The sequence below is a fragment of the Eulemur rufifrons genome, chromosome 5 (genome assembly GCF_041146395.1).
Source record: "Eulemur rufifrons isolate Redbay chromosome 5, OSU_ERuf_1, whole genome shotgun sequence".
Lineage (NCBI taxonomy): Eukaryota > Metazoa > Chordata > Mammalia > Primates > Lemuridae > Eulemur > Eulemur rufifrons.
Window position 1 is genome coordinate 52,696,212 of NC_090987.1, and position 27,267 is coordinate 52,723,478.

The following is a 27,267-nucleotide window of genomic DNA, read 5'->3' on the forward strand; positions in this document are numbered from 1 at the left end:
CTACTCACCACTCCCATAGACAACACTACTTCATTCAGACTCCTAGATGTTCCCAAAAAGTCTTCGAATCTCACTTCCACCCTCAACCCTTTCTTTCCTCTAATCATGTGCTGTTCATCTAACCTGAGGATCTGAAGGCTAAAGGAAAAAGCTAGGAAAGGGAAGAGGTGGGGTAGAGGCAATCTGATATTACCAGGTAAATTAAGGCTACTAAGGGGTAAGAGAGAAGAGTAAATCCATCCACCAATGTGGGTTTGCAAGTAGCAGTTGCAAACTGGGACATTTCAATACAGCAGCTATTGCCCACATTGCCACCTCTCCCTCATAGATGCTCAAATAGTTGTCATAATCGAGAAAGGAGATCTAGAGTCTAGAATTACAGGAGCTGTACTTGATCATGTGGGAGACCCTTGTTATAAGAGTTAATGCTAAAAGTGTATTTCAAAAGATCATGTAAGGAAATGATCAGATAAATTAGAAACACTCCTCTTACTAAATGAAGGCATAGACCCCAAGAGTAACTTTTTTCTTTCTTTCTTTGACAAATAACAGTAATTTATATTAGAACACATTTAACAAAAACGCCAAGTAGAGACCAGAAACTCAGAGCTTTCAGTGATTTAAGTAATTGTGCTAAAAACAAATTTACATGATTTTATAAATAAATAATAAAACATAAATAATAACTGATGGAAATGAAAAACATCCAGATTTCGCTACTTACACTGTAAGTACTACAACAAAATGGAGACCCAAAAAAAGACACCAATCCAATGACTGTGTCCAAGGTCAAGGGGGTGGGGGACAAATTGGAGAGTGAAAAAATCTAGCACCCAATCATGATGCAATTGTGAAGTCAAAAGAGAAAGACACGGAAAGCTTACCTTTCCACCGTTAACACTAACGCTGAGAAGCCCGATGCTGACCTGGAGCCAGCGGTCAGTTGGGTTGAGCATGCTGAGGTGGGTCTGTGAAGCGATGCCCACACAGCAAGCATGAGGAAACTTCAGTTCCTCAGGTACTCTCACAGTCCCTGGGGAAGGAAACAGCATAGTCACACAAAAGTCAGAGCAAACACCTAATTAAAAGCACATTTGCTTAAATGGCAATTATTATATAAGACTACCTGTTTATACCCAAGAGCTACAGTATAAAGTGCCCCAGATGTAGGAGTCCTTGACACTGTATAAACCTCAGCAGACGCCTGCCAACAATTTTTTCCTGCTTCCATCCAGACCAGGAAAAAAAAATTAAAATTGATCAAACTCACAATTACAGCTAATCAATTATTTGATGTTATTACCAGTTAGTTATCTCCTCCTTTTTTTCTCACAAATCATAACCTGAAAGAAAACCTGAAAAGAAACTACAAAGGCTCTAATTTTCCAGATACGCCTACCTATTCAGATTTTTAATGTTGCACCAATCTTTCCCCCCTCCTCATGCAGTTACCTTGGAGGGCAGAGAAGACAGCACTCAAGGCCACATGTGCCGTGTCAGGAAAGGAACAACACCTGGCTCTGCTGAGCAGAGTGACTGTCGGCAAGAGAGAAGCAGCCCCCACAGATAAGGGCATAAGAGCACATCTCTCATTATTATAACAGTCACCTCCAAGACTTACAAGGTAGAAGATGACTCATTCTGGGACTTGACTCTAAACTGGACATTTCCTAGATGAAAGAATAGCAAAAATCTAAATGCAGAGCAAAAAAGAGATAAGACAGACAAAGGCATAGGGAACCTTTTACCTGCTGAAGTGTCAGTATTTTTCTAAGCCTACTTCAGGGAAATATATCATGGTGTTCTCAATGGAGGACAAAGAAGAAAACTTAAAAGAAATTCAGGCCAACTAGTATCTCCTTGAAACAAATCAGTTTCATGTTGTAATTCAACTTTTAAATAATAGCGAGCAACAATAACAACAGAGAAGAAACATCTTACCAAATCCTGATGTCATTCCTGAATCCCATGGTTCAATTCCACAATTTGCACCAACAGATTTCACAGGAAAAGCTTTCACTGTATTTAGTAGGTTCTGATTTAAAGCATTAGAATACGGGTTACAAAGAGAAGAGGCACCCGTCAACCCAGAGTCGATATTTGGTCCTACACAAATTCCAACAGCCACGGAGTTTTGCACATGCTCTCCCGTGACAGCCGGATAAGGATAGCCTCCTGAGAACCCACAGACATTGGCACCGCCAGTATGGCACTGTGGCAAGGCGACACTTCCAGCTGAGGGGACTGCTCCCACATACTGTTGGGCAAAGGGCGCTGTGCTGAGAGAGTGTCGGGTCAAGAGTGTAGGCACTGAGGCAGGCACACGCTGCATCTCAGTGGCAGAACCAAGAACCGTGCCGCTGGGAGCAGGAGGATACTGGTGTCCAGAGGTGGTCCAATGAGAAACCTGGCCACTGAACTCACTGCTGGCAGTTGACATATCTTTAGAAGTTATTCTTTGCTCTTTGTCCACAGACTCCTGGTGTGACACAGGGAGATGTGGTGTGGCTGACCCAGCCTCATGGCTCAGACCTGCCTTGCTCAAGACAGCCAGTCTGACTGGGTCCAATTCCTCAGAGTCTGATGTCAAATATACCTCACTGGTTTCCAACAGATCTCCATTTTTGGAGGAAGGATCTTTACATGATCTAAAGGTAGATTTTATGTCTTCAGGTTTGCTACACAGAGAAGTAGTTTCAGCTACTTTTTTCACATCAGAGTTGTTCTGGATAATAGATGATAATGTTTCTTTTCCACTATTCTGAAATGGAACTTTTTCTCTCAACTTTTCCACAGCCTGTTCTTCTGATGGAACTGGACTGGCCCGAATAATTGTAGTGCTCAATTCACTGGTGATATCACTCTGAGTATGACAAAAAAAAAAAAAATTTAAATAATTCATGAACTGAACAAATTCACGTCATGTTGGTATAAACTCAAGTTATATAATAAAGAGATCTATACAAATGATCCCTCTAAAAAAAGATTTAGTTTACATAAAGAAGAGTAGTTTTGCAGCTATGAAATGCAGGCTTATATTAGAAAATTTGTACTCACTGTTCTATAAAAAGAATTATAATATGAACAAAATAAACAGGAGGTATACACCAATTACATCCAAAAAAATTACACAGATAAAGGACCAGAGTCAAGCAATTTTTTGCAAATTTAAGGGATTTGTTTTTGTAGACTTTATAATAAAAATCTAAATAAATTAGTACCAAAGAAGTAGGGGGCAAGCAAGCTTTCAAATGATACTGACATGAAGTTAGGAGTCAACAAGAAGCCAGCTCATGGGTCCTCCCACCCCCTCTATTTGTCTACACTGCTGCATATGCTTGAAGATTTGAAGGTGCTAATTTTTACGTGCACTATGCCTTCTCCCATTTCTAAACTTATGTGGTTATATTTTCTTAAGTATGAAGTAATGGTTCTGGGAAATGTTCACATACTCATTTCTTTAAACATAATGCATAACCTGAAGGGTGATACCTACAGCTCTGCAGGGTGGTCCAGTTGGAATTTACACACAAGTAAAGACATCCTTAACCCTCACTGATTGATTTTGGTAGTTGGTTTGAAAATTTCTCCTGAACCAAAGCTTTAGAAACAAAAGACACTGATAATGACCAGATTTGCCGGTTATTAATAACAACAAATCATATGCATTCGAGGTGATTTAATAGGGGACAGGTATTGCTCTCACATACTACTCCTCCTTATAGATAAAGAAACAAGTTTAGGGAGGTTTAGTAATAATCTGAAGAAGTAGCAGAGAAGTTGTCTGACTCTATTAACTCTGCTCTTAACCACTATACTAAGAATATACAGATCTAACAACATCTAACATCAAAAAGACAGCTTTCAGTTCACTATTGCAAGGTTGTGGAAACAACTCAAGTGCCCATTAATCCATGAGTGGATTAATAAAATTTGGTATATGTATACAATGGAATATTACTCAATAACGACGGTGATCTAGCACCTCTTATATTTTCCTGGATAGAGCTTGAGCCCATCCTCCGAAGTGAGGTATCACAAGAATGGAGGAATAGGCTCCACATGTACTCACCATAAAATTGGCACTGACTGATCAACACTAAGGTGCTCACAAGGTAGTAATATTCTTCAGGGATTGGGGGGTTGGGGGTGGGTAAACACAACTAATGGACACAGCGAGAGTTGTAGGGGAGAAAGGGCACACCTCAAACCATGGTTTGGGTGTGGCAAAGTCATAACATGTAATCAAAATGTTTGTAGCCCCATAATATCCTGAAAAAAAAAAAAAAGACACTTTCAATGAAATGGGTGTAACGTTTTGTGTAACACTACTTCATTTATATTTAGTAACTCTAGTGCACATATTTAGTAGCTTGCCAGAGGATGGCTCTACAGAACACCCACAACAGTCATATTTAGCACATTAAAAAACTGAACACTACCACATTCACAAAAGACACACACAGACAACAAAATACTAGCTTCTCTTGCATAAATCTCCCCCATCTCCCTCTCTCCTATCCCCACAGCTACTACCTCAGCCCAAGCCCGCCCTGTCCATGGCCTGGATGACTGCAGTGGCCTCACACCAAGAGCCCCTGATTCTGATCTTGCCCCGAATCCCTCCTCCACACTGCTCAAATGGAGTGAGTGTTTATTTTTTTCAATTCTAGATTTTCATTCTGATGGAGTGAGCTTTTAAAACATTCAAGCAGATCATGTCAGTGACCTGCTTAAAAGCTTTCAAACTCTCAAATTTTCCCTCCAGCACTCTTCATGGTTTGGTCCTTCCATTTTTTTCTAGCCTCATCTCTGTTTCTCACGGACATGATGCGCTGCAGCCAACCTACCCTTCCTGGAGCACCTCACCCGCAGTGCATTCCTCACAACCCACACCTTCCCCCGTTTGTCACTCTGCTTCTTCCCAGCCTAACTCCAAGTAGTCCTGCAAAACTCAGCTTCAGTACACTCTCCCTCCCACAAACTTCTACTGAACCACCCCTGCAGTCGGGCTGCTAGTCACTCCTGCATCCCCATCGCATGTGTGCATCACGGTGAACATCGTTAGTGTGTCTCCAGCAGACTGAGAGCTTTGTGAGGGCAAGTACTAAAACGCCTGTAGTGCCTACCCAGCACGAGTAGCTTTTTAATATGTACGCACGTATACATACGCACAGAAGTTCATTTTAAAGGTAAAATAGCAACACAGAAGTTATAAAGGCTTGAAATTTAGTGTGAATCCAACAACCATAACAGTTCAGAGTTGTAAGCCTTACTGAAAACATTCCAGGTGCTGCCCACCTTGCAGTCCTCCAGGCCATAATCTGTGGCTGTGGTAGGATAGGTGCTCTCCTGTTCAGACACGTAAGTCAGCCTGCTCACACCAGCATGGGAACACGCCACCTGAGACAACCCACTCTCACAGGGAGGCTTCTGAGGAGTTGTTGAACCAAAGGACTCTAAAGCACACCTGAAAGAGAGAATGACTCATGGCTAGAATTGTTCACTCCTTAACATTATTTATTTTAGCAAAAAACCATTCCTACTTTCCTATAGTCTTGTAAATAAGTCAACCATGGATTCATTGTTTATACTTCATTATCCAAAATTGTAAATTATATTCCTCTTGAATGAAGTAACTGGTAAACTACTGTAACAAAAAGATGTCATGACATCTTCATTAATAAATACCATATATAGGCATATAGCGATGTTAGCTATTCGTTCCATAAAAATTTATTGACTACCTGACAGAGAGCAATTAGCAACAAAAGCATTAAAAAATTCTTGCTCTCAAAGAGCAAAGATGAAAAAAAGAATCATGTGGATAAATGCAAAGAAATGGGAACAGTCATACACCACGGATAGGAATGTACAGTGGCACAACTCCCAGCTGAGCAACTGAGCGGTACGTGGTTATCAGAAGCCCTGGGCTCAGATACCCTACATCTCGGGATTTATCCTGAGGGAAAAAATTAATGGTAAATATAAATACTTCACAAAAAGGATATGTCATCACATTGCTATCAGTAATAAAGTAGGAAATCTCATGTGTCACATACGAGGAATTAGATTATGGGAATTATGGCACAGATACACAATAAAACACTATGCGGCCATTAAGAGTCATACTGTTGCATATCCTCTGGTTCAGAAAGATGTTTGTGATATAGTTAAAAAAAAAAAAAAAAGATTAGCCAGCAATAAATAGTAAGATCCCACACCTACTTATACACACATACACACTAGTGTTACTTCCACCTCACTCTGCTCGTCAGGACCCGTCACAAGGCTACAGGCCCAGATGCAAGGAGGGGAAATGGACCTGCCCAGGGGAAGTGGCCAAGTCACAGTGCCAAAGAGCGCAGGGGAGAGGAAACCGTGTCAAGCCATTGCCATCTTTGGAAACAGTTTCCACACCTACTGAACACTCTACCAGTTAGCTTGAATTCAGCTCTTACCTTGACTGGATTTTACAAAATCTTTTTTTTTTTTTTTTTTTTGTACAAAGTTCAAAATACTCAGCTAGGCAATGGACACAAAGAGAAAATTCAAATTTGAATTCTGGACTTTTAAAAAGTCCCAAATCATGACAGTATTGTCAAAATACTAGTAAGTTTCTAACCAATGGTGACAAAGTAACACTGACTTAGCTACTGCATGACTTGCACCTACATGGTTCCTGTATGTACACCTACTTCCCACTCACTCCCCACACAGACACTATGACACAGCATGAAAGAACTTCTGCATCACTACTGCATGATGCGTTATATTAGCTTGGCTCCTTTAGTTGACAGGCACAAATGTGTTTAGGTTGAATTACCCCAAGTAATGAAAAATAAACTGCAAGAACACACGTAGAAATAAAAGGAGAGAAATTTCAGTCGAGAGGTCAGACTTCAAAGGAATCCCAAACTGCCAAGGTGCTGGTCACAAAGAGATGCAAAGGCAGTTCTGGAATTAGAAGCTCTAACTCAGCTCTACAGACCAGCTAGAAACTAGCTAGAAGCCAAAAGAACAGCCAGCAGGAATGCTAGTGAGCAGCAGAACTTACCAGATAAAGTGTACTCACCAGAAACATGGTACCACCGAACAGATGAAAATTCTGACCAATATTTCACCACGAATATAAAAAAACTTAATGAAACAATCACCTCTATGAACAATGATCACAAAGCAGAAATATAAATTATCAAGAAAGAGACAGATGAAGAAACAGAAGACATGAAGAAAAATCAGGAGGAAATGGAATATGAGCTGACAGGAACCAAAAAAAAAAAAAACTCTTTCACTACAATAAAAAAAAGTATAAGAAGGATTTCAAAAAAGATAAATAAATGCAAAATTAAAGTCCATGTTGGTAGCAATGAAGAACATAGTCAATACTACAGAAAAATCAGTGGTGCAGAGGATGAACACCAGAACGACCATCCCTTACTACAGATGGAAGACAGAAATGAAAATGAGGAAAAAGGAAATATTCGTGGATGGCCAGAAAAGGATGTATCAACTAATGGCCAACCAGTGTACTCAAAAGGAGGCGAGAATACATGGAACACCAGCAATGATCAGAGGTATCAGAAAATAAAACTTCCTCAGCAGAAGAAAGAACTGTGCATGCAGAGTTTACCATATTCCAGGAAAAATCAACTGAAGGACTGACACATTCCTTTGAAGTTGATAAGGGAAAACAATAGTAGGAGCATAAAACGGAGCCAGAAATTCAGACGTGGACAAAAATGCATGCCATGCAACAGGAGACTGGATAAACAGAACATGGCATATCTGTGCATTCGAGGACTACTTAGCAACAAACGTTATGAGCTACTGATACATGCAGCAACAGGGATGAATCTCACAATCATGTTGAGTAAAAGGAGCCAGGCACAAAAAAAGGACATTCTGTATGATTCTATTTATATGAAATCCAAGAACAAAACTAAACTATGGTGACATAAATCAGAAAGTGGGTGCCAGGATGGAGGAAGGAGAGAACTGACTGGAAAAAGGCGGGGCCGGGTGTGGTGGCTCAAGCCTATAATCCTAGCACTCTGGGAGGCGGAGGCAAGATTGTTTGAGCTCAGGAATGTGAGGTTGCAGTGAGCTATCATGACGCCATGGCACTCTACCTGGGGTGACAGAGAGACTCTGTCTCAAAAACAAAAAAACAAAAGCAGCGGGTACTTACTGGCGTGATGAAAATGTTTTATATATTTTAGGAGTTGGTGTTTACATAGGTATATCTAAGTGTCAAAAACTCACTGAATGAAACCCCTACGGTCGTATGCTAAGATCTACTGTATGCTACTGTATGCTAATTATATGTCAATAAAAATATAACACAAAAAAACATAATGGGAAATCATAAAATTGGGTCAGAGGTGGGCCACAATTTGATTATAAGCTTGCTAGTAAGCTAAACCCTACCCCTGAAGAATTCACGGATTAATCCAAATGCCAGACACAGATCAAGAGATTTCAATAGGTATTTGCTGTGGTGAGTATGGCAGAAAAAATACATGCTAAGCAACTCAGCAAGACAAGATCAACTCATACTGTATTCACCAGCGATTTCAGTTCAGAGCATACTTACCCTCTTATAAACTGACATTTTTTTCACTAAGTCCCTTGGTTTTGCCCCAGGCAGAGAGGTGAGGGTGCATGTGCTTGGCTAGATTATCCATGTGGAGTGAGCTTCCCAATTTCGTGGTCACTTTAGAAAGCTAAACAAGATGCCCTCATTCAAAATATCTGACTATATGCGAAAGTGATGAGAAAGCTGAGTATTCCTCTAAGGCACGTTTACTTACACTTAATAGATACATGTATTTTCTTAAGAGTGAAAAAAGCAGATGGGTCCAGGAATTTGACCCTCCAGCCCAGTATCTTGCAGTAAAGGGTAGTTTGAAAGAGAAAAATCATGATACTGTAAGTCATTATAGAGCACAGTTTTTATTAAATGCATTCACATACATGTTTAAAGTGTCAAAATCAAAGAAAACAAGATAAAATTGGAAAGTACACAAAGGGAAAAGAGACATGCAGAAAACACTGTCAGGAACCTAGAGATCAGAAATCTGAAATATAAACAAAATCAAAAAGAAATGAAGGAAGAGGCAGACAATTCAGTATCTCTGATTGCGGGAGCAGATACATAAATCCACAGCTGTGAGGAAATGACACCAAACTCTACCCACCCATGGTACCCATGTCAAGTTCCTGGTGGTGATACTGCACTAGAATTATGAAGATGCAACCACTGGGGGAAACTCGGTGAAGGGTACACAGGACCTCTCTACGCTATCTTTGCAACTTCCTGTGAATCTATTAGCTATTTCAAAATAAAAAGGTTTTTTTTAAAAAAAATTAGAAAGTAAATGCAGAAGTCAAGCAAAATAGATCCCACATATGCAACACTATAGTTCTTGTGGGTGGGAGAAAATGGAGCAGGACCAATTTTCAGGAATAATTCAAAAAATTCTTTCCTTACATAAAAGAATGCCTGAATTCAAATATTGAAAGGGTATACTGTGTGAGAGGGAAAAGTAATGATAAAGAGATAACACAGAGATATAGCCTAATAAAATTACTGGACTTGAAAAATAAAGAATCTTTGGCAAAACCTTGCAAAAGTATCAAGTCAATTCCAAGGCAAAAAGAATCAGGCTTGTCTGAGATTTCCCTCTAACATTCCACAGAGACAGCAAAGCAATCCCTATGAGAAACTTAAGGGAAGAAAGTGTAAGCCAAATATTTTAAACACACTATGACATGGTATAGCCAGATGACTTTCAAATTTGGTTGGGCTAGATGAATGTCCAGCGTGCTTTAATAAGTTATTAGCCTAGCACTCTGGGAGGCCGAGGTGGGCGGATCGTTTGAGCTCAGGAGTTCGAGACCAGCCTGAGCAAGATCGAGACCCCATCTCTACTAAAAATAGAAAGAAATTATATAGACAGCTAAATATATATATAGAAAAAATTAGCCGGGCATGGTGGCACATGCCTGTAGTCCCAGCTACTCGGGAGGCTGAGGCAGGAGGATTGCTTGAGCCCAGGAATTTGAGGTTGCTGTGAGCTAGGCTGACGCCACGGCACTCACTCTAGCCCGGGCAACAGAGCGAGACTCTGTCTCAAAAAAAAAAGAAAAAAAAAAAAAATAAGTTATTAGGTAAGAAATGGCTGTGTATATGAAAAAGTGTTCCAAAATGAGGCGTCTACAAGGAGTCATTGAAAAAACTAAGCTCTCCATTGCTATTTAGCTCTAGCTGACCCACATCACATTTCAGAAGAATATGAAAAACCTCAATTGCAACTTGGGAAATAGTTAATAGATATCTTTGAAATTCAACGAAGTAAAACAAATCTAAATTATATTTAAAATTTCTGATAATTTCATTGGTTAGGCAAATTTTTCCATTTATTAAAATCTTTCAGTAGAGAAACATACAAAAGATCTTATAAAGCCATAAAAGAAAACTTCAAAAAATACAAATTTTATGAGTAAAGTTATTAAACTCAGTATCATTAAAATGGCAAAACACGGTAAGATACAAAGTACCCACCAGAAGTATCAACTAAACCAAGAGAGATCCATTATGCAATCTGTAATATTACCCATTTTCTTTCAAATACAGAGAATGATTGTTTATAATAAGTGAAAAGCAGAGTACAAAAATTTGCACAGAAAAATGGCAGGAAAGAAATTCACAAAATACTTACAATAATTACCTTTGAGAGATGAACCTATGGTAATTTTTCTTGTTTACACATTTTTCCAATTTTCCTAATATTGAGTACATATTTTTATTATTTAAAAAAAAAAAAGTGAGCACTTACCTTGATAAACTTGTTCCAGAAACTTCACTAGGAGAAGAATGACTCAGTGGTGAAGTGGAAGGTCTGAAGCTCTCCTGGTCATCCTCTGAGCCACGATCACCACACTCAGGAGAGGTATTTTTCAAATCTATCAGAAAGGTGTATTTTCCAATAAGAAAACAAAAAAAAAAACTGCGTAATTTTGTGAATGCGATCACTTGCTCAGATACTTACCAACATTTTTAGATGAAACTATGCAATGGTTTTCAAAAGTCACATGCTTTTCACTGTTGCTTGTTTCAGTAACACATTCATTTTGCTTCTGATTTTCTCTACTATCTCGTATTTCTTCACACTCTTCGCACAGCCAAAGGGATGTTATTCTGGGGTTCCTTACTGATGAGCAACTACTAGACGGTGGAGGGGAAACTGAGGTAGCTTTTTCACTGTTACCAGTATCTGGGAATTTGCTGTCAGTGGAAGATGTCTTCACATCAACTACTGCATTTTCATTCTCTCTTATATTTGTAACAACTGAATTTGAAGAGGTTATTGTTGTTAATGATTCTTGGTTCTCATTCTCTCCATTTTCACCATAAAAAATAGCTGCTGTGTTTTCTTTTGGTTCTCTTACGCTTATATTAGTAGCACTTAAGTCCACTATATGGATGTCTTGAGTGGTTTGTTCTTTTGGCAAAGATAAATCCCAAATATCAGAAATCCCAGCTCTTGAAAAGTTTTCCAATCCTCCTTCATATCTACTAACTTCTGTTTTTTTAAGGTATTTCTCCATATCAAATGCACTGGACCCATTACTTTTTTCTAAATCATTAGGTAAGAAATGAGACACAATGGAACAGTGCTTTTGTTTGTCATCGTCTTGAAAAGTCTTGTCTCTAGTTTTATTTGAAAGAGCCTTGATCATGGCAGCAAGTTGGGAAGGATCAGTACTAACTGATGCATCTGCAATGGCTGAAGCAATGGTGCTTATTCTAAGTACAGAATCACTACTATCAGGTAGCTTGTCTTTGTAACTTTGGGGTTCACTGTTCATGAAGAAAGTGTCCTAGAAATGAGAAAATTAACATCAGATAAATTTACTACAGTTTCATGGACATGTAAACACAGTACCTGCCCCTCATCCTTGAGGCATGTGTTCCAAGACCCCCAGTGGATGCCTGAAACCTCAGATAGTTCTGAACTTGACTGCTGTCAATCAGAACACATTTCTGTTCATGTCTTCCACGCAAAAACTTAATGCCCTTTCCATTTTAACTAAGCATTTATCACTCATTGTAGCCATAACTTTTGCATTTTGAAGTGCAACAGTAAAGCTAGCATGAATCTTTCTCTTTCTTCACAATTTCACAAATAGAAGATTCATTTTTACAGTAGTCTTTAGCAACTTCAACGTACAATTTCTTTTATTTTCTTATTAAGTTGAGAGCTTTCACTTTGTGGCTTCTCACTACTCTTGAAATTTAGGGCCATTATAAAGTAAAACAAGGGTGACTTGAACACAAGTTAATCTGAACACGGCTACTGAGTAATTAATGGGCGGACAGCAAGTATAGAGTAGAGAAGCTAAACAAACAGAGGATTCACATCCCACCAGGGACTGAGCAAGACTGTATAAATATTTCATCACAGTGCTCAAAACGGCGCAGAACTTAAAACATATGAACTATTTATTTGTAGAATTTTCCATTTAATAATTTGGACCATAGTTGACTGTGAATAACAAAGTATGGAAAGTAAAACTACAGACTGGGGGCCAGTATCCTGTATTAATTTAACCTATATTTATAATCACTATGTAAGATTTAACAGCAACAAAAAACTACTAGTATACCAGTTAAACATCCTAATGAAAAAGACAGCTACTATAAACTTTAATTATACAGTACAAGGTTATTCACAAAATCTGAATGTCATGTGCTTTTTAAAAAATCTTCAGGAATTAAAGAGATGCTAAAACTGAATCAGAGAATAATTTAAAACCAAAAAATTAAGATACTGAGATTGAAAGGCCACTGAGCCATTGTGATTCTAAGTATTTTTCTTGGTAATTTCATTCAACTGTTAGAATTATTTGCAAGCAAGATATAAATAGGAATCACGGAACTGAAATGGGTCCAACAGCTAAGAAATATAAAACTATTTAACAAAAAACGCATGTTAAGACTTCTGCCTTCAGTAATAGCAAACTAGGTAATGTAAACCAACCTCTTGCTGAGAGCAGTTAGAACTGGACAGCATATTCAAAAACATCTCTGATAGCAATGGCCATCTAAAAAAGCAGTGCAACTATATGGGGCCAAAAATCTCAGAGAAGAAAGTATCCCAGAGAGGTAAGCCCAATAGTGGGGGTGCTCGTCCCTAGGGTGATCTGCTGCTTCAAAAAGAGGCTAAGCAAAGCTGTTCTTGCAGGAACAAGAATATAAAAATTGAGTTCAGAGTCTGCGAATGACTAGGGTTAGGGGATTAGGAGGGTGGGGTGTGTGTGTGTGTGTGTGTGTGTGTGTATGAGAAACAGAGAGAGAGAGACTGAGAGCACGGTAAAACATCCATGTCTTAGGATGAGACCACAAAGGGATACACCCTAGGAGTGTAAAGGTAAATCAGCATTAGAGTGGCCCTCATAAAGACTGAAACTCGGCCGGGCGCGGTGGCTCACGCCTGTAATCCTAGCACTCTGGGAGGCCGAGGCGGGTGGATCGCTCGAGGTCAGGAGTTCGAGACCAGCCTGAGCAAGAGTGAGACCCCGTCTCTACTAAAAATAGAAAGAAATTATATGGACAACTAAAATATATATACACAAAAAATTAGCCGGGCATGGTGGCGCATGCCTGTAGTCCCAGCTACTCGGGAGGCTGAGGCAGTAGGATCGCTTAAGCCCAGGAGTTTGAGGTTGCTGTGAGCTAGGCTGACGCCACGGCACTCACTCTAGCCTGGGCAACAGAGTGAGACTCTGTCTCAAAAAAAAAAAAAAAAGACTGAAACTCAGTTCCAACCAGCTCAATCCCAATTTAAGTGTGCTGCAATTGCTGGTGTTCCTTGCTCAGTCAGAAGCAAACAAATGCAGTCTGGAAGATATTATCTCCCTTGGCCTCAAATTATTTCAATAATTTTTCTTATAAATAGCAGGAAAAAACAAAAGATACCTAAGAACACAGTAAAATGGATCAAAACCAAACAAAGAGAAAGTAACAGTAAGTCTGACAGCCAACTTTTAAAATGAAATTATGCGAAATAATACATTTAACACATTAACTGCCATGTGAGTTGTATTTAACTTACACTAGTTTTGAGCCCGGGCCTTACATGTCTCTTTACCTTGGGAGCCTCGTGAACTATGTTTCAAGTTGTATATAACTCACACCCAGAAAAAAATAAAAAACAACAAATTTTTCATTAAATTAGAAAGGATCGTTTTGTTTTTGAAGTTTTTATTCTATTTTTGTAATAAAACACCAAGGCCCCAAGGGAAACAAAAATTTTTTTCTAGTGTGGCAGTCAATGTGTTAAAGTGCTGAAAGTTGCTGCTAATCTAGAATTCTATAGCAAGCAAAAATACACCTCAAGGATAACAGGGAAATTAAGACATTTTTAGAGTGACAACAGAAAATTTATTATTAGTAGACTCTTACTAAAAAAAAAAGTAAGGCTATTTTTCAAGCAGAAGAAAATTAATCTCAGATTTGGAAGGTCAAACATATATACTGGTTGTATGTAATCATCATCATCATCATCATAATGTCTTATGGGACCTAAACACAGAGAAAATCAAAATACAAAATAATAGAAGCTTTAAGCATAGAGTATAGTAAATTGAGCGTTTTATAATCCTTGTAATGTCAAATAAGAGGTTTAAAAAAAAATTTTTTTATTAAAAATTAGTAAGCCAAGGAGACAGGTTATAATTGCTTGGGTAATCACTAAAATAAGATTAAAATAAATAAATACACATATGACTACCAAATTAACACAGGCAGAAATTGATATAAAATATTTAGACAATCCCAAACAATGCCAAAAGAAAAACAAAATCTAGATGAAACAAGAAGCAAATAAAGACAGCAGAATTACCTCATATAAGTAATTCTATTAAATGTAATTGGAAAGACTGTGACATGGGTTGAAAAATAAAATCCAACTCTATATCCTTATGAGAGAATCATCTAAAATATAAAGACATAGAAAGATTAAAAGTGAAATAATGGGAAATGATATAACATCCTAACATTAACCTTTAGCTGGTGTTAACTATGTTATTATCAGGCTACACTTAGACAAAAAAGCATTACTAGAGACAGAGGGAGACATCCCCAATGACCTGATTTGCCAGAAAGAGCAATTTTAATTTGTATGCACCTAAAAATACAACCTCAAAATGTTTAAAGCAAATATTGTATTGACAGACCTATAATGAATAACAGACAATTCTACAATCACAGCGGGAGATTTTTAAAACCTACATAACCAAAAGAACAACACAGTAATTTTAAGAATGCAGGCAGCTTGAGCATCCTGATTTAAATAAATCTTACCTAAGTGAAACATACAGAGGAGTGTAGCCAACAGTCCCATCACAGACATTTCCTTCAAGTGCACAGAGAACATTTTCAAAAACTGAACAAACGTTGAGCCATGTATCACGTCTCAACAAATTTCAAAGGACTAAAACCAAAAATTCTCTGACTATGATTGGCCCGAAATCAGTATTTTGAAAATTAAACAATTTCCTAAATGTTTAGAAACTAACCAATATGCTTTTTTAAAAACCCATGGACCAAAGAAATTAGAAAATATATTAAACTGAATGATAACACAAATACGACATATCAAAACATAGGGTATAAAAGAAAAAATGCATGAGATGCAACAAAAGCTCTGCTTTCAGGGAAATTTATACCACTAGATGCTTATAGTAGAAAAGCAGATAGGTTGGCCAGATGTAGTGACTCATGCCTATAATCCCAGCACTTTGGGAAGCTGAGGCAAGAGGATTGCTCAAGCCCAGGTGTTTGAGGTTGCAGTGAGCTATGATGACACCACTGCACTCTAGCCAGGGTGACAGAGCAAGACCCGGTCTCAAAAAAGAAAAGAAAAAAGAAAAAGAAAAGCAGAAAGACGGAAAAATCAATGAGCTAAGCACTTACCTCAAGAAATAAGAAAAACAACAAATTAAATCCAGAGAAACTAGAAGGAAAGAAATGAAGACCAGAAAATACAAAACAGAAAAACAGAGAATGAAATTGATAAATTAACAATATCTGAGAAATATCTGGTGATACTGACCAAGAAAAAGTGGGTCAAAATAGTCAATTTTAGAAATAACAAGGGAGACACAGCTCACAAAGCTAAGATACTAACCACAAGAGGATACTATGGTCACGATTATGGTGGTAAATTTTCAAGTTAATCCCTAGAAAACTGCAACTTACTAAAACTGACATAAAAAATTTTAAACGCCAGAATAGTCCTATAATCTATAAAGAAATTGAGTCTCCAATTAAGAAGCATCAGAAAAAGAACATACCAGGCCAAGATGATGTCACCAATGTATTCTATCAAAATCTAAAAAAAAACATGGGCCAGGTGCAGTGGCTCACACCTGTAATCCCAGCACTTTGGAAGGCCAAGGCAGGAGGATCACTTGAGGCCAGGAGTTCAAGACCAGCCTGAGCAATATAGCAAGACCTCATCTCTACAAAATATTTAAAAATCAGCTGGGCACGGTGACGCAAGCCTGTATTTCCAGCTATTTAGGGGCCTTAGAGGCAGGAGGATCACTTGAGCCCAGGAATTTGGGGCTGCAGTGAACTACGATTGTCTCTGCATTCCAGCCTGGGCAACAAAGCGAGACTGTCTTAAAAAAAGAGAGATTAAAAAAAAATAGTACCACTCTTACAAAAACTCTTCCAGAAAATAGAAAAAGTAAGACCAGCAAAATCTTGATACCAAAACCAGACAAGGACATTTAAGAAAGGGAATTCATCTCAGTCTTACAAAGATGCAAAATTCTAAATAACTATTATCAAACTAAATCCAATGATATATAAAGACAGCACATTAGGACCCAAATGAGGTTTATCCCAAGTACAAATGAATGGTTTAATATTGAAAAAAAATATTTAATGTAATTCACCATAGCACCAAAAAAGGGAGAAAACTGATATCCTTCTTAATAGATCCAGAAAAGCACTTGACAAGATTGAATTCTCTTACAACTTACAAACCAAAACAAAACAAAAAACAAGCAAACAATGATTAGGAGGGAACTTTGTTAATCCAAGGATAAATAAAAATTTACAGCATATATCAAATTTAAAGATAAAATGCTAGAAAAGGCTTTGCCACTGAGTAAGGAAAACCGAACATCATCACTTCAACACTGTTCCTGAGGTCCAGTCAAGGAAGGCAAGACAAAGAAATAAAGGTATAAAAATTAGAAATAAAGAAATAAAACTGCTGCTATTCTCAGATGGCACAACTGTGTGTTTAGGAAATCCAGAGTCTACAGATAATTATTAGAGTTAATAAGTAAATTTGCTGGATACAGGGCAAGTATACTAAAAAAAAAAACCATATTTTTGTTTAGCCAAAACAAACAGAAGATGAATTTAAGAAAGACAATATTAAAATAATGTTTCAACAACTAGGAAGAACTCTAACAAGACAATGTGAAAAATATGCACAAAAAAGCATAAAATGCAAAGAGAAATTAAGACAAATAAATGAAGGGATATATGATTTTTATGGATTAGAGGATTCACTATTATAAAGATGTCAGTTTTACTGTTCTATAGATTAAATGTAATACCAATAAGAGTCCAACGGGGTTGTTGGTTGGTTAGTTGGTTGTTGATACATGGAGGCTGACAATCTGATTTTTAAGTATGTATGATAACATAAAGGGCCAAGAATAGCCAAGATACTTTTTTAAAGAAAAATATAACGGGAAGACTTACTCTATTAGATATCAAGACTTACTATAAAGCTATTATAATCAACAGCATCACATTGACACAAGATAGATAAACAGACCAAAGAAACACAATAGATAATCTAGAAAAAGACCCAGAATGTTGTGGATATTTGATTTATGACAGTTGGCACTCTGCAGAAATGGATAAAGTATAGATATCATTAAAAGGCTGAAAAAGCAAGTCACAGACTAGAAGAGAAGAGAAACACTCATAACTGGCAAAAGGCTCCAATACAGAATATGTAAAGAATGCCTATAAATCTGTAAGACAAACAATCCACTAGAAAAATGAGCAGGAGACTTGAACACGCACAACATAAAATTGGCTATCTAAATGACCAATAAACATGAAGAAGCACTCAACTTCATTACTAACCAGGGAAATTCAAATTAAAACACGGAGGCATCACTACATACCTTCCAGAATGATTAATAACACCAAGTGCTGGGGAGGATGTGTAGTAACAGGAATTAACACACACTACTAGAAATCTACACTGGTACAACCACTCTGGAAAACTTTGCTAAGACTACTGACGTGAAGGTATGCAAACCCTAGGACCCAGCAATTCCACTCTCAAGTACACATCTCACATGCATGTGTGCACAAGGCCAACAAGACACAGGTGCTAGGCTGGTCACAGAGCATTATTTTATAATTGCCCATCACTGGAAATATCCCAAATGTTCATCACCAGGTGAATGGATATATATAAGCTGCAGAATATTCATGTAACAGAATACTATACAGTAAAGAAAATAAGCTATTATACTCATCTAACAAACAAAAGGTGAAGTAAAAAAAGTCAAAGAAAAGGAATACCTGCTACATGGTTTCTGCTATATAAAGTTCAGTAACAGGTGAAATTAATGCAGTGTTAGAAGTCAGGACAGTAATGGCAGGAGTAGTGTTTGGAGGGGGACAAAAAACATTGTTTCTGAGCTATTGGCAAAGTTTTCTTTCTTAACCTGGGTATACCCGGTGTATAAGTTGTGATAATTCATTCACTGATTTCATAAACTCTTTTGTATGTGTATTTTATATTGATTAAATTTTTTTTTTTTTTTAATTTAAAGGACATTTGTGAAAAACTTGAAGCCAGGAGAAAAAAAACCAGTTAAACTGCATATATTTTTCACAGGTGATCTTGTCTCCATCTTATACAAGAACTATAACAAGATAATCTTAGATTTCCCTCATGAAAGGCTTACCCCTGTTTTGCCTTTATCCGCAGTTAAGGTCACATCGTTTTCATCCGCTTGTGTAATACTCTCCGCTGCTTCAACCTGAAGTGTATCTGATCCTTCACTTAGTTGTGCCTGGGACTGTTCATTTAAATCTCCTGCAGGAAACATACAATATTCAACTTATACGTATATATTATCTCATAGACATAATCTGTGGGATAATGACCAGTAAAAATGATTAACTGCCAAGGAAGAAATCTGTTTACCCCGAATAGTCATCCTCACTGTAACTGTTTAAATGTACAGTCACTCGGACAAAGGACAACAGCAGAGTTAATCTGGCTCAATTCTGAAAAGTCTGAACTTTCAAGAAAGATTGTGAATTTTACTCTCTCCCTTGCAAATACACATATAAATTCATTTAATATTTTTCAGCTTTAAACATTTCACAAGTATACAATAAGTTGAAATCAGAAGTCAGTACTTCTTTACCATAATATTATAGAAAATGAGCTATCATATATATACACAGACCCTTTATCTCAACTCCCCTACTGGAATATAGGCTCTTTAAGAAATGGAACATATCTTGTACAACTTTAGATGATATGTAGCATAAGACACTGTACCAGCAGAAATACCTGCTCAATAATTTTAAGTTGACCAAGAAAGTCTGAGTAAAAATATTTATCATAAATATTTATCACATTTAGACTACCAATGTCTAAATCTCAAAATAATCACACAACACCTAAGTTACAGGCTTAAAATAAAAAAAAAAAAAAAAAATAAGATTCCTTAAAACCTCTCTATGATCCATTACCTGAAAACAGAACATGGTTAAGATGACCCATTTCTTTTTCCAAATTACTTCTTGATACATCAGATTTTCTTATTAAAGCAACAGGTTCTCTCTTCTCTGGTGATCTAATAAAATAACCAAATGATGGCTACAAAATAATTAAGTGTGAATTAGTTCCTTAATTTTCAACTTCTTTGAGTATTCTAGAACCATTTTACCTTATACTGGTAACACAACTGAAAAATGACTTCAACAAAACTTTTCCCACTTAACCTCAAATTACTAGAGATGAACTTTAAAAGTCCAGATAGAACCTTTTATTTCCTTAATGCTAGCTATCTTTTAATCATTAGAACTAATATGGTCAAACAGGTTACCCTTACTAAGAAATCCAAATTAAAACAACACAGAAATGACTTTATTCCTTCAATAAGTACAGGGTGTCCCAAAACTCGCCATACATAGGGAAAATGGGAAATTGTAGCTAAATGTATTTTTATTTACAAAATATTCATTATAAAATTCTACAAAATTTTCCTTTGTATGGAGACTTTTGAGACACCCTGTATTATTGAGCACTTCCTATGTATTAGGCACTGTTTAATCATCAGTGACATTATCAGTCCAAAAAAAGATAAAAACTCCTGTGTCCTGGAATTATACAGCATACAGGTATTCTATTTTATAGAATAAATACATCCTTGAAAATCCATGTTAAGATTAGGTATTTTCCTACTGATGTGCATGAAACCTACAGAATGGTTTATGTTCCAGGAGCTTGGTAAGGCAGGCAAATCCCACTTATCTTTCTCACACGACTTCCTCACATGATAGACCTGATGTGTGAACTCACTGATCCATCTTCACTTTGGAATTTCTTCCCTTGACGCAGTAACTTGAATGCAAGTAAAATTTTACAACTAATACTGAAATTAAAATTCCAAATAATAGATCTATTTTTCCATAATCCAGCACTTTGTTCATCTGTTTAATAAGGAATTCAGTTACTCTTAGAATTCTGTCATAATCTCAAAAATCCCACTAAATCTAGGCAGAAAAATCCACATATTTATTAATATTTTCCTTCTTTAATTCACTGTACAAACTGGACAAGAGCACAGTTCAGATTTAAATTTAAGTTCTATGAATCAACTTATGATTTCTAATACTACATCTATTATTTCAAAATTATATTCTAGTGAAATTCAGTTTCAATAAACATTCCTTCCAATAATCCTAATTCCCTATATGGAATTTATCAACAAGTCCTTTAATTCTACCTCCAGAATAAACCTTGAATCCTCATACTTTTTACTGTGTCTGTCTATCATCCTAGTCCCCAGCCTTCATCTCCTCTCTTTCCATTTACTAAGCCTCTGCCCACTGCTTTTCTTCCTCTGTGATTCACTGACTTTCTCCACCCAGGCGCCTGACAAACGGTGGCATCCTGCTGCACCTAGAGATGGCCGGGGCACCACAACAAAGCTGCCCCCTGCCTCCAAGCACTTCCTCCCAGTTCATGAAATAGAACTCAACTCCTACAAGGAACCCTCATGATCTGGTTCTTGTAATCTTCCATCATTATCCCATTCTACCCCCTTGCCCCTGCCCGCCTCTCACATTAGCTCTCTCTGCCTGCTTTCTGTTCCTCCAATATGCCACTCTAGTTCCTACCTCTGGGACCTTCCACAGACAGTCTCCCTTTCCTGGGAACATTCACTCTCTAGATCTTTGGGCACTGCCTCCTTTTCACCACTTAGGTGCCAATTCAATGTCATCCCCTCAGATGTCACCCTGACCAGCTAGCACTTTTCACTATCTGAATTGTTTGTATTTTTAAATTTTTACATGTATTATATTTTAGTCAATCAAAAGACTCCTATATTTCAAACATCATTTCGGACATCTTCTTAGAAAAATAGGTTAAAAATAATCAATTTTAGAATTCTTCCCACCAATAAATGATACAATAGGAACAAACAAGTATTAAATACTTACTATATGTTGGGCTTGGTTGGTGCTAAATGCTTTACATGCACCATCACATTTAAATCTTACAAAACCCTATGAAACAGCATGCTATTTTAGAAATGGGGAAATTAAGGCACAGAGGAGTTAAATAAATTGCTCAACATCATAGAACTAGTAAAAAGGTAGAGGTACAACTAGAGTCAGAGTCTGATTATAAAACCTAAGTTTTATACCACTATTCTATCACATCTCTATTCTGTCTCTGCTTTAAAGTTACTGTGCTTGAGCTATACCATCATGACATTTAAAATATAAAATCTGGTGACTTTAATCACTTCTAGCACATTTCATACTTACTCTTTTTACATTGTTACCACCACCAAGGCAACCAAGAGCTTCAGATCTTTGAGCAAAGAACTCTCCTAAAGACAGACGTAAATAACTGGCATCGTCTTTGTCCAAATCTGATGTGCTAAGATTATAATTAACTGAAGCTCCCCAGGACGTATCCCCTAGTGTAATCGAAGTGTTCTGAGCATCTACATTTTCTTCCTAGGAAGAAAGTTATTGTTTCATTTTTTTTCTCCCAGCAAGCTGCCCTTTCTATTCTTCTAATATGAAAAACTAAAAAAATTTAAGAAAATTTCAAAAGTAATTTTTTATAAACCAGACAAAAAAATTTGGACAAATTAAGTGCAAGTCGCCACTATAGCTAATGAAGTCCAAAGGAATAGAACTTTATTTTTGAATAATTGAGTTATAATATGCATTATCTTAATATAGTCATAAATAAGAATCTTTAGAAAGGGATATATCTTCACAGAAAACAAACAGGATTACTTCATTTTAAAATATATTTTATCAGGTGATAAGTACACTAAGAGCACAGACTTTACCACTACAAAATATACGTGTGTAACAGAATTCAACTTGTACCCCCTAACTCTATTAAAATTTTTAAAAAAGGAAAAAGAAAAAAATAAAATTGGAGGAAAGAAAAAAAAAACAGGCTTTGAAAACTATGGAAACATCCACGAAGGATATTAAAGCAATTTTAAATGAATTAAAGATATATAGATAGCAGTATGTCAGTATTCTTCAATTAATAATTTAGAGAATGAAGGAAAAAGCAGAAATTTTGTAAGAATGAGAAAAATAAGAAATAATTCTATACCAACTACATACTTATTCAGAAAGAAATGAACATTTTTGTCTACATTGAAATTAATACAAGAAAAATTTTAAGCTTTGGGTAAAGCAAATAATTACAAACCTGTATAAACTGATGCTCTTTATTAAATTCTTCTTCATCTTGTGCAATCAAATCAAATGCTTCAGCTTAAAAAAGAATAGGTTTATATAATTACATTATGTTAATGACTATTTAAACACTAGCACACAAATACAACTTAGCTAATTAGGAAAATGAAAACCTAAGGAAATAACATTTTCGCAAGTATGTGAAAGCTTCCACTCACATGACTGATACATCCGTATTACACGCTTAAGTCTGTGGTTGTCAAACTTCTAATGAACACCTTACTGTGACTGATTTTATCACTTAATAACTTCCCTAAAATTTACTTTAAGGGCTTTAGTACATAAGCTTTTTATTTTTAGAAGATTCCAATTAATTTTAGCTTTGAAGAGTTTTGCACTCCTGGGTTTAGGTACTCGCCCATGAATACTCGTGGAATTTCATCTGGAGCCATCAGACTGACAAGCCTCGCTACAAGCTCATCATGCAGGTGGTCTGCTAGGGTGCCCAAGCACCCATTTGCCCGGGATTATCCTAGCCTTAGAAAGTCCCATGTCCCAGGAAACCCCAGTCTGGGCACACAGGGACTGGTGGTCACCTAATGTCTGCCCTCGGAGCTCCTGCTGAGCACCTCAGCTCTCCCTGGAGAGAGGAATGTCAGCTGTTCCCACACTATCAACCTCTCCACCAAAGGCCACACATTAAAATACCTCCCAGTTCACTCATGGAGCAAACAAGAGAGAAGGTCCCTACTCTCCTGTGTCCATCAGGGCCTAATCAGACCCACTCTGCCCTTTTGGGACCACAGTCCCACATTAACAACCTAAGATATAGAAAAAATTAGCTGAGTGTGGTGGTGTGTGCCTATAGTCCCAGCAATTCAGGAGGCTGAGGTGGGAGGGTTGACTGAGGTCAGGAGTTCGAGACCAGCCTGAGCAACAGCAATATCCCATCTCTACTAAAAATAGAAAAACTAGCCAGGCATCATGGTGCGCGCCTATAGTCCCAGCCACTCAGGAGGCTGAGGCGGGAGGATGGCTTGAGCCCAGGAATTTGAGGTTGCTGTGAGCTAGGCTGACGCCACGGCACTCTAGCATGGGCAACAGGGCAAGACACTGTTTCAAAAAACGAAAACGAAAAACAACCTAAGAAACAAAATGAGAATGGACACAGGATAATATCTCCAGTCAGGAAGAGGAGAGCACCAAAGACAGCTCAGGATTCTTACCTGTCAAAACAATGCTAACTCTTTACCTTGTGAAGCGATCATTTCTTATGTACGCACACTCTTAACCTACAGCCGTGGTCCCCAACCTTTCTGGCACCAGGGACCGGTTTCACAGAAGACAGTGTTTCCATGGAAAGCGGGGGAGGAGGTGGAGCTCAGGCAGTGATACAAGCAATGGAGAGTGGCTATAAATACAGATGAAACTTTGCTCACTTGCCCCGCTGCTCACCTTGTGCTGTGAGGCCCAGTTCCTAAGTTTCATGGAAGACAATTTTTCCACAGACAGTGGAGGGGTGGGGATCCTGGGCATTGGGGACCACAAACCTACAGCATAGATCCTATTAATGAGCACTGGGAGAACTATGAAGTTCTCAAAACTACACGCAAAAATACATATTCCACATAAATAGGTTTCTATGAAGAGCCTCTGCAGGATTTATGACTCAAGGTACGTTAAAAGCCACTGCTCTAAAATGTGAACCAAATCTGATAGCCAAGAGAGGAGAAGGTGGAAGCTCAGCCCATAAGAGCGTAAACCAGAAGAAACTTAATTGACTTTGATGCGTTAAATACCACCTGGTTTTTAAATCATTGGGTAGAGAGCTCAAAATATTAATATGTCTTTTTGGTGAATATATACAGCCTGTCTGCTGGGTTTTACATACTCAGGTGTAGAATTACTAGCTCATAATGTATGAAGTTCATAAAATTCACCTTTACAAGATACTGCCAAACAGGTTTCCCAAATGGTTGTACCAATTTACACTCCCACCAGCAACACGAGAATTCCATGACCTTCAACTATTTAAGTGACAAAGTCAAAATCCAATGTTCACTCTGTACCTTCACTGCCCTTTTAAAATCAAGGTATCATTGATCAAGTCCTAATGGTAACCTGTATTTCCAACTATTGAAAATGTAGTTGTGGTTACCTCCACCACAAAGCACAATCACCCAAAAAAATCTGCAATTTCTTCTGATTTCCTCTACCTCAGCAAACAGTATTGCTGCTTCCCCAGTAACTCAGAAGGCAAGCCTCACTCTTTTCTTGTTTCTCTGCTGCCCTCTGAAATCCAGCCACCAAATCCTAACCATTCCACTTCTATGTCTTTCATTAGCTACTTTCTTTTCATTGGCACTGTGACACCTAGATTTCTACAATATCCTAAAAACTCTCCCAATTCAAGTGACCACCAGTGCCAGGAGAAGACTCACAAAGCAAGTTGGAGCGGCAACCACCCCACTGCTTACCAAACAAGCCCCAGCTCTTTGGCATGGTAATCCAAACTCCATCCACTCGCTCCCTGGCCCTACTTACCTCAGCTTCATCTCTTAGTCTCAGAGTGCTTGCTCCCCCTTCATCTTGCCATAAATGCTACTAGCCACATTGGACCATTCACCTTCTCAAACAGGCCCACGCTTCACCAGCTCATCCTCTTTCAATTGGGTGTTCCTTCCATTTGAAATTTCTCATGCCCCCAAAAGATTACCTATTTGTTGAACCTCTACCTCAAAAGTGACATATATGAAATCCTTTTGCTACCCACTTATGTAAAAGTTATTTATCCTCTAAACTCCAAAAGCTTTTGGTTTGTGTCTCTTATCATGCTGATCACTGGGTTTTGTATCCTTGTCTTACCCTCTTAGCTGGTAGTTTCTTAAGGGTTGGAATCATGCCTTATTTATCTCTGAACTTCCACATCATCAGCATTTAGGAGATTTGTACAGCAGTAGCAAGAATCACTTCTTCCCCTGGCACTATCTGAGTCTGTTAAAAATAAGACAGGGCTTGACAGGCCAGTGAGCACCTTTCCTCATTCTCATTACAGAGGTGCTCAGGCACTAGGGGTTGCAAGACAGCAACATCTTAACAGGCTAAGGCTCAAAATGCCCTGATCTAGCATTCTGTAGACCTAAACCAGCTCATGTCTTCACATTGACAGAGGTTATGCTAATCAACAAACCTAACTGCTTCTTTTAATGCTCTTATCCCTTAAGATTTGTTTATGTTTTCTGTCACTCTTCTCCTATCATTTCCACCACATTTCTTAGCTCTTACTCCAAAATGCATTGGCTTTTCTTTTTTTTTTTTTTTATCTATTTTTTTTTTTTTTTTTTTGGCAGCGGGGGGTTGGGGGCAGGACTGGCTTTTATAATTGCTTATTTATCAGAACATTTCTTTTGCTCAGAACAGAATTTTTAAAACGATCAAGCAAAGCCTAAAGTCCGTTTCAGCCCTACAATACTATGGGTTCTAAATAGAAGTAACAGAGTGCTAGTCTGACTCATTATCTTTGCTTAAGGAATTGGCTCAGCTCATTCTGCAATGATTAAGACTGACTAACTCAAGCCTTGGTTCCTATGAAAACAAGTGAAAAAAACTCTAGAAAACAATGATATGCCAGAAGAGGTCTGACGTGGCTGAATAATATAAATGGGTAATCTCAGAAACACCATGAGAAACAATGAAAATGCTACAATAAATGTGGTTATCCATATACTTACAACCAGATCTGAAGTCTTCATTCACCTCATCACTTAAAGACATATTTAAATCTTGTTCATTATTAAAAGATGTATAGTAGGCAAGGTCAGTGACCCATCTGCCCTCTTCATTTTGATAGACCACACTCTGTGGGAGATCTGTTTCTAAAATATAAAATTCCAAAAGTATCCAATGACATATATAGCAACCAAAATGATAAAACATTCTCAAATAATTTTTTATTTAGACAACTGCCTTAGTTATCAACAGTACTGGCCAGACACAGTGGCTCACACCTGTAATTCTAACACTCTGGGAGGTGGGAGGATTGCCTGAGGTCAGGAGTTCATGAACAGCCTGAGCAAGAGAGACATCGTCTCTACAAAAAACAGAAAAATTAGCTGGGCATGGTGGCATACACCTGTAGTCCCAGCTACTCAGGAGGCTGAGGCTGGAGGATCCCCTTGACCCCAGGAGTTTGAAGTTGCAGTGAACTATGATGACAACACTGCACTTTAGCCTGG

The 27,267-nt window shown here is 37.7% G+C and overlaps 1 protein-coding gene across 1 annotated transcript in view; it reads right to left on the bottom strand.

The window, feature by feature from the left end:
- Window positions 1–27,267, bottom strand: part of LOC138383493 (nucleoporin SEH1) — a 150,072-nt gene that overhangs the window by 49,919 nt on the left and 72,886 nt on the right. Inside the window, exons 19-28 of the mRNA XM_069468555.1 lie at window positions 26,764–26,907; window positions 23,046–23,110; window positions 22,130–22,324; window positions 19,823–19,949; window positions 19,024–19,154; window positions 11,055–11,886; window positions 10,842–10,968; window positions 5,302–5,470; window positions 1,942–2,863; window positions 885–1,033 (exon numbers count right to left, since the gene is read on the bottom strand). Coding sequence (XP_069324656.1) covers window positions 885–1,033; window positions 1,942–2,863; window positions 5,302–5,470; window positions 10,842–10,968; window positions 11,055–11,886; window positions 19,024–19,154; window positions 19,823–19,949; window positions 22,130–22,324; window positions 23,046–23,110; window positions 26,764–26,907 — 2,861 coding nt within the window. The remainder of the gene's footprint in view (window positions 1–884; window positions 1,034–1,941; window positions 2,864–5,301; window positions 5,471–10,841; window positions 10,969–11,054; window positions 11,887–19,023; window positions 19,155–19,822; window positions 19,950–22,129; window positions 22,325–23,045; window positions 23,111–26,763; window positions 26,908–27,267) is intronic.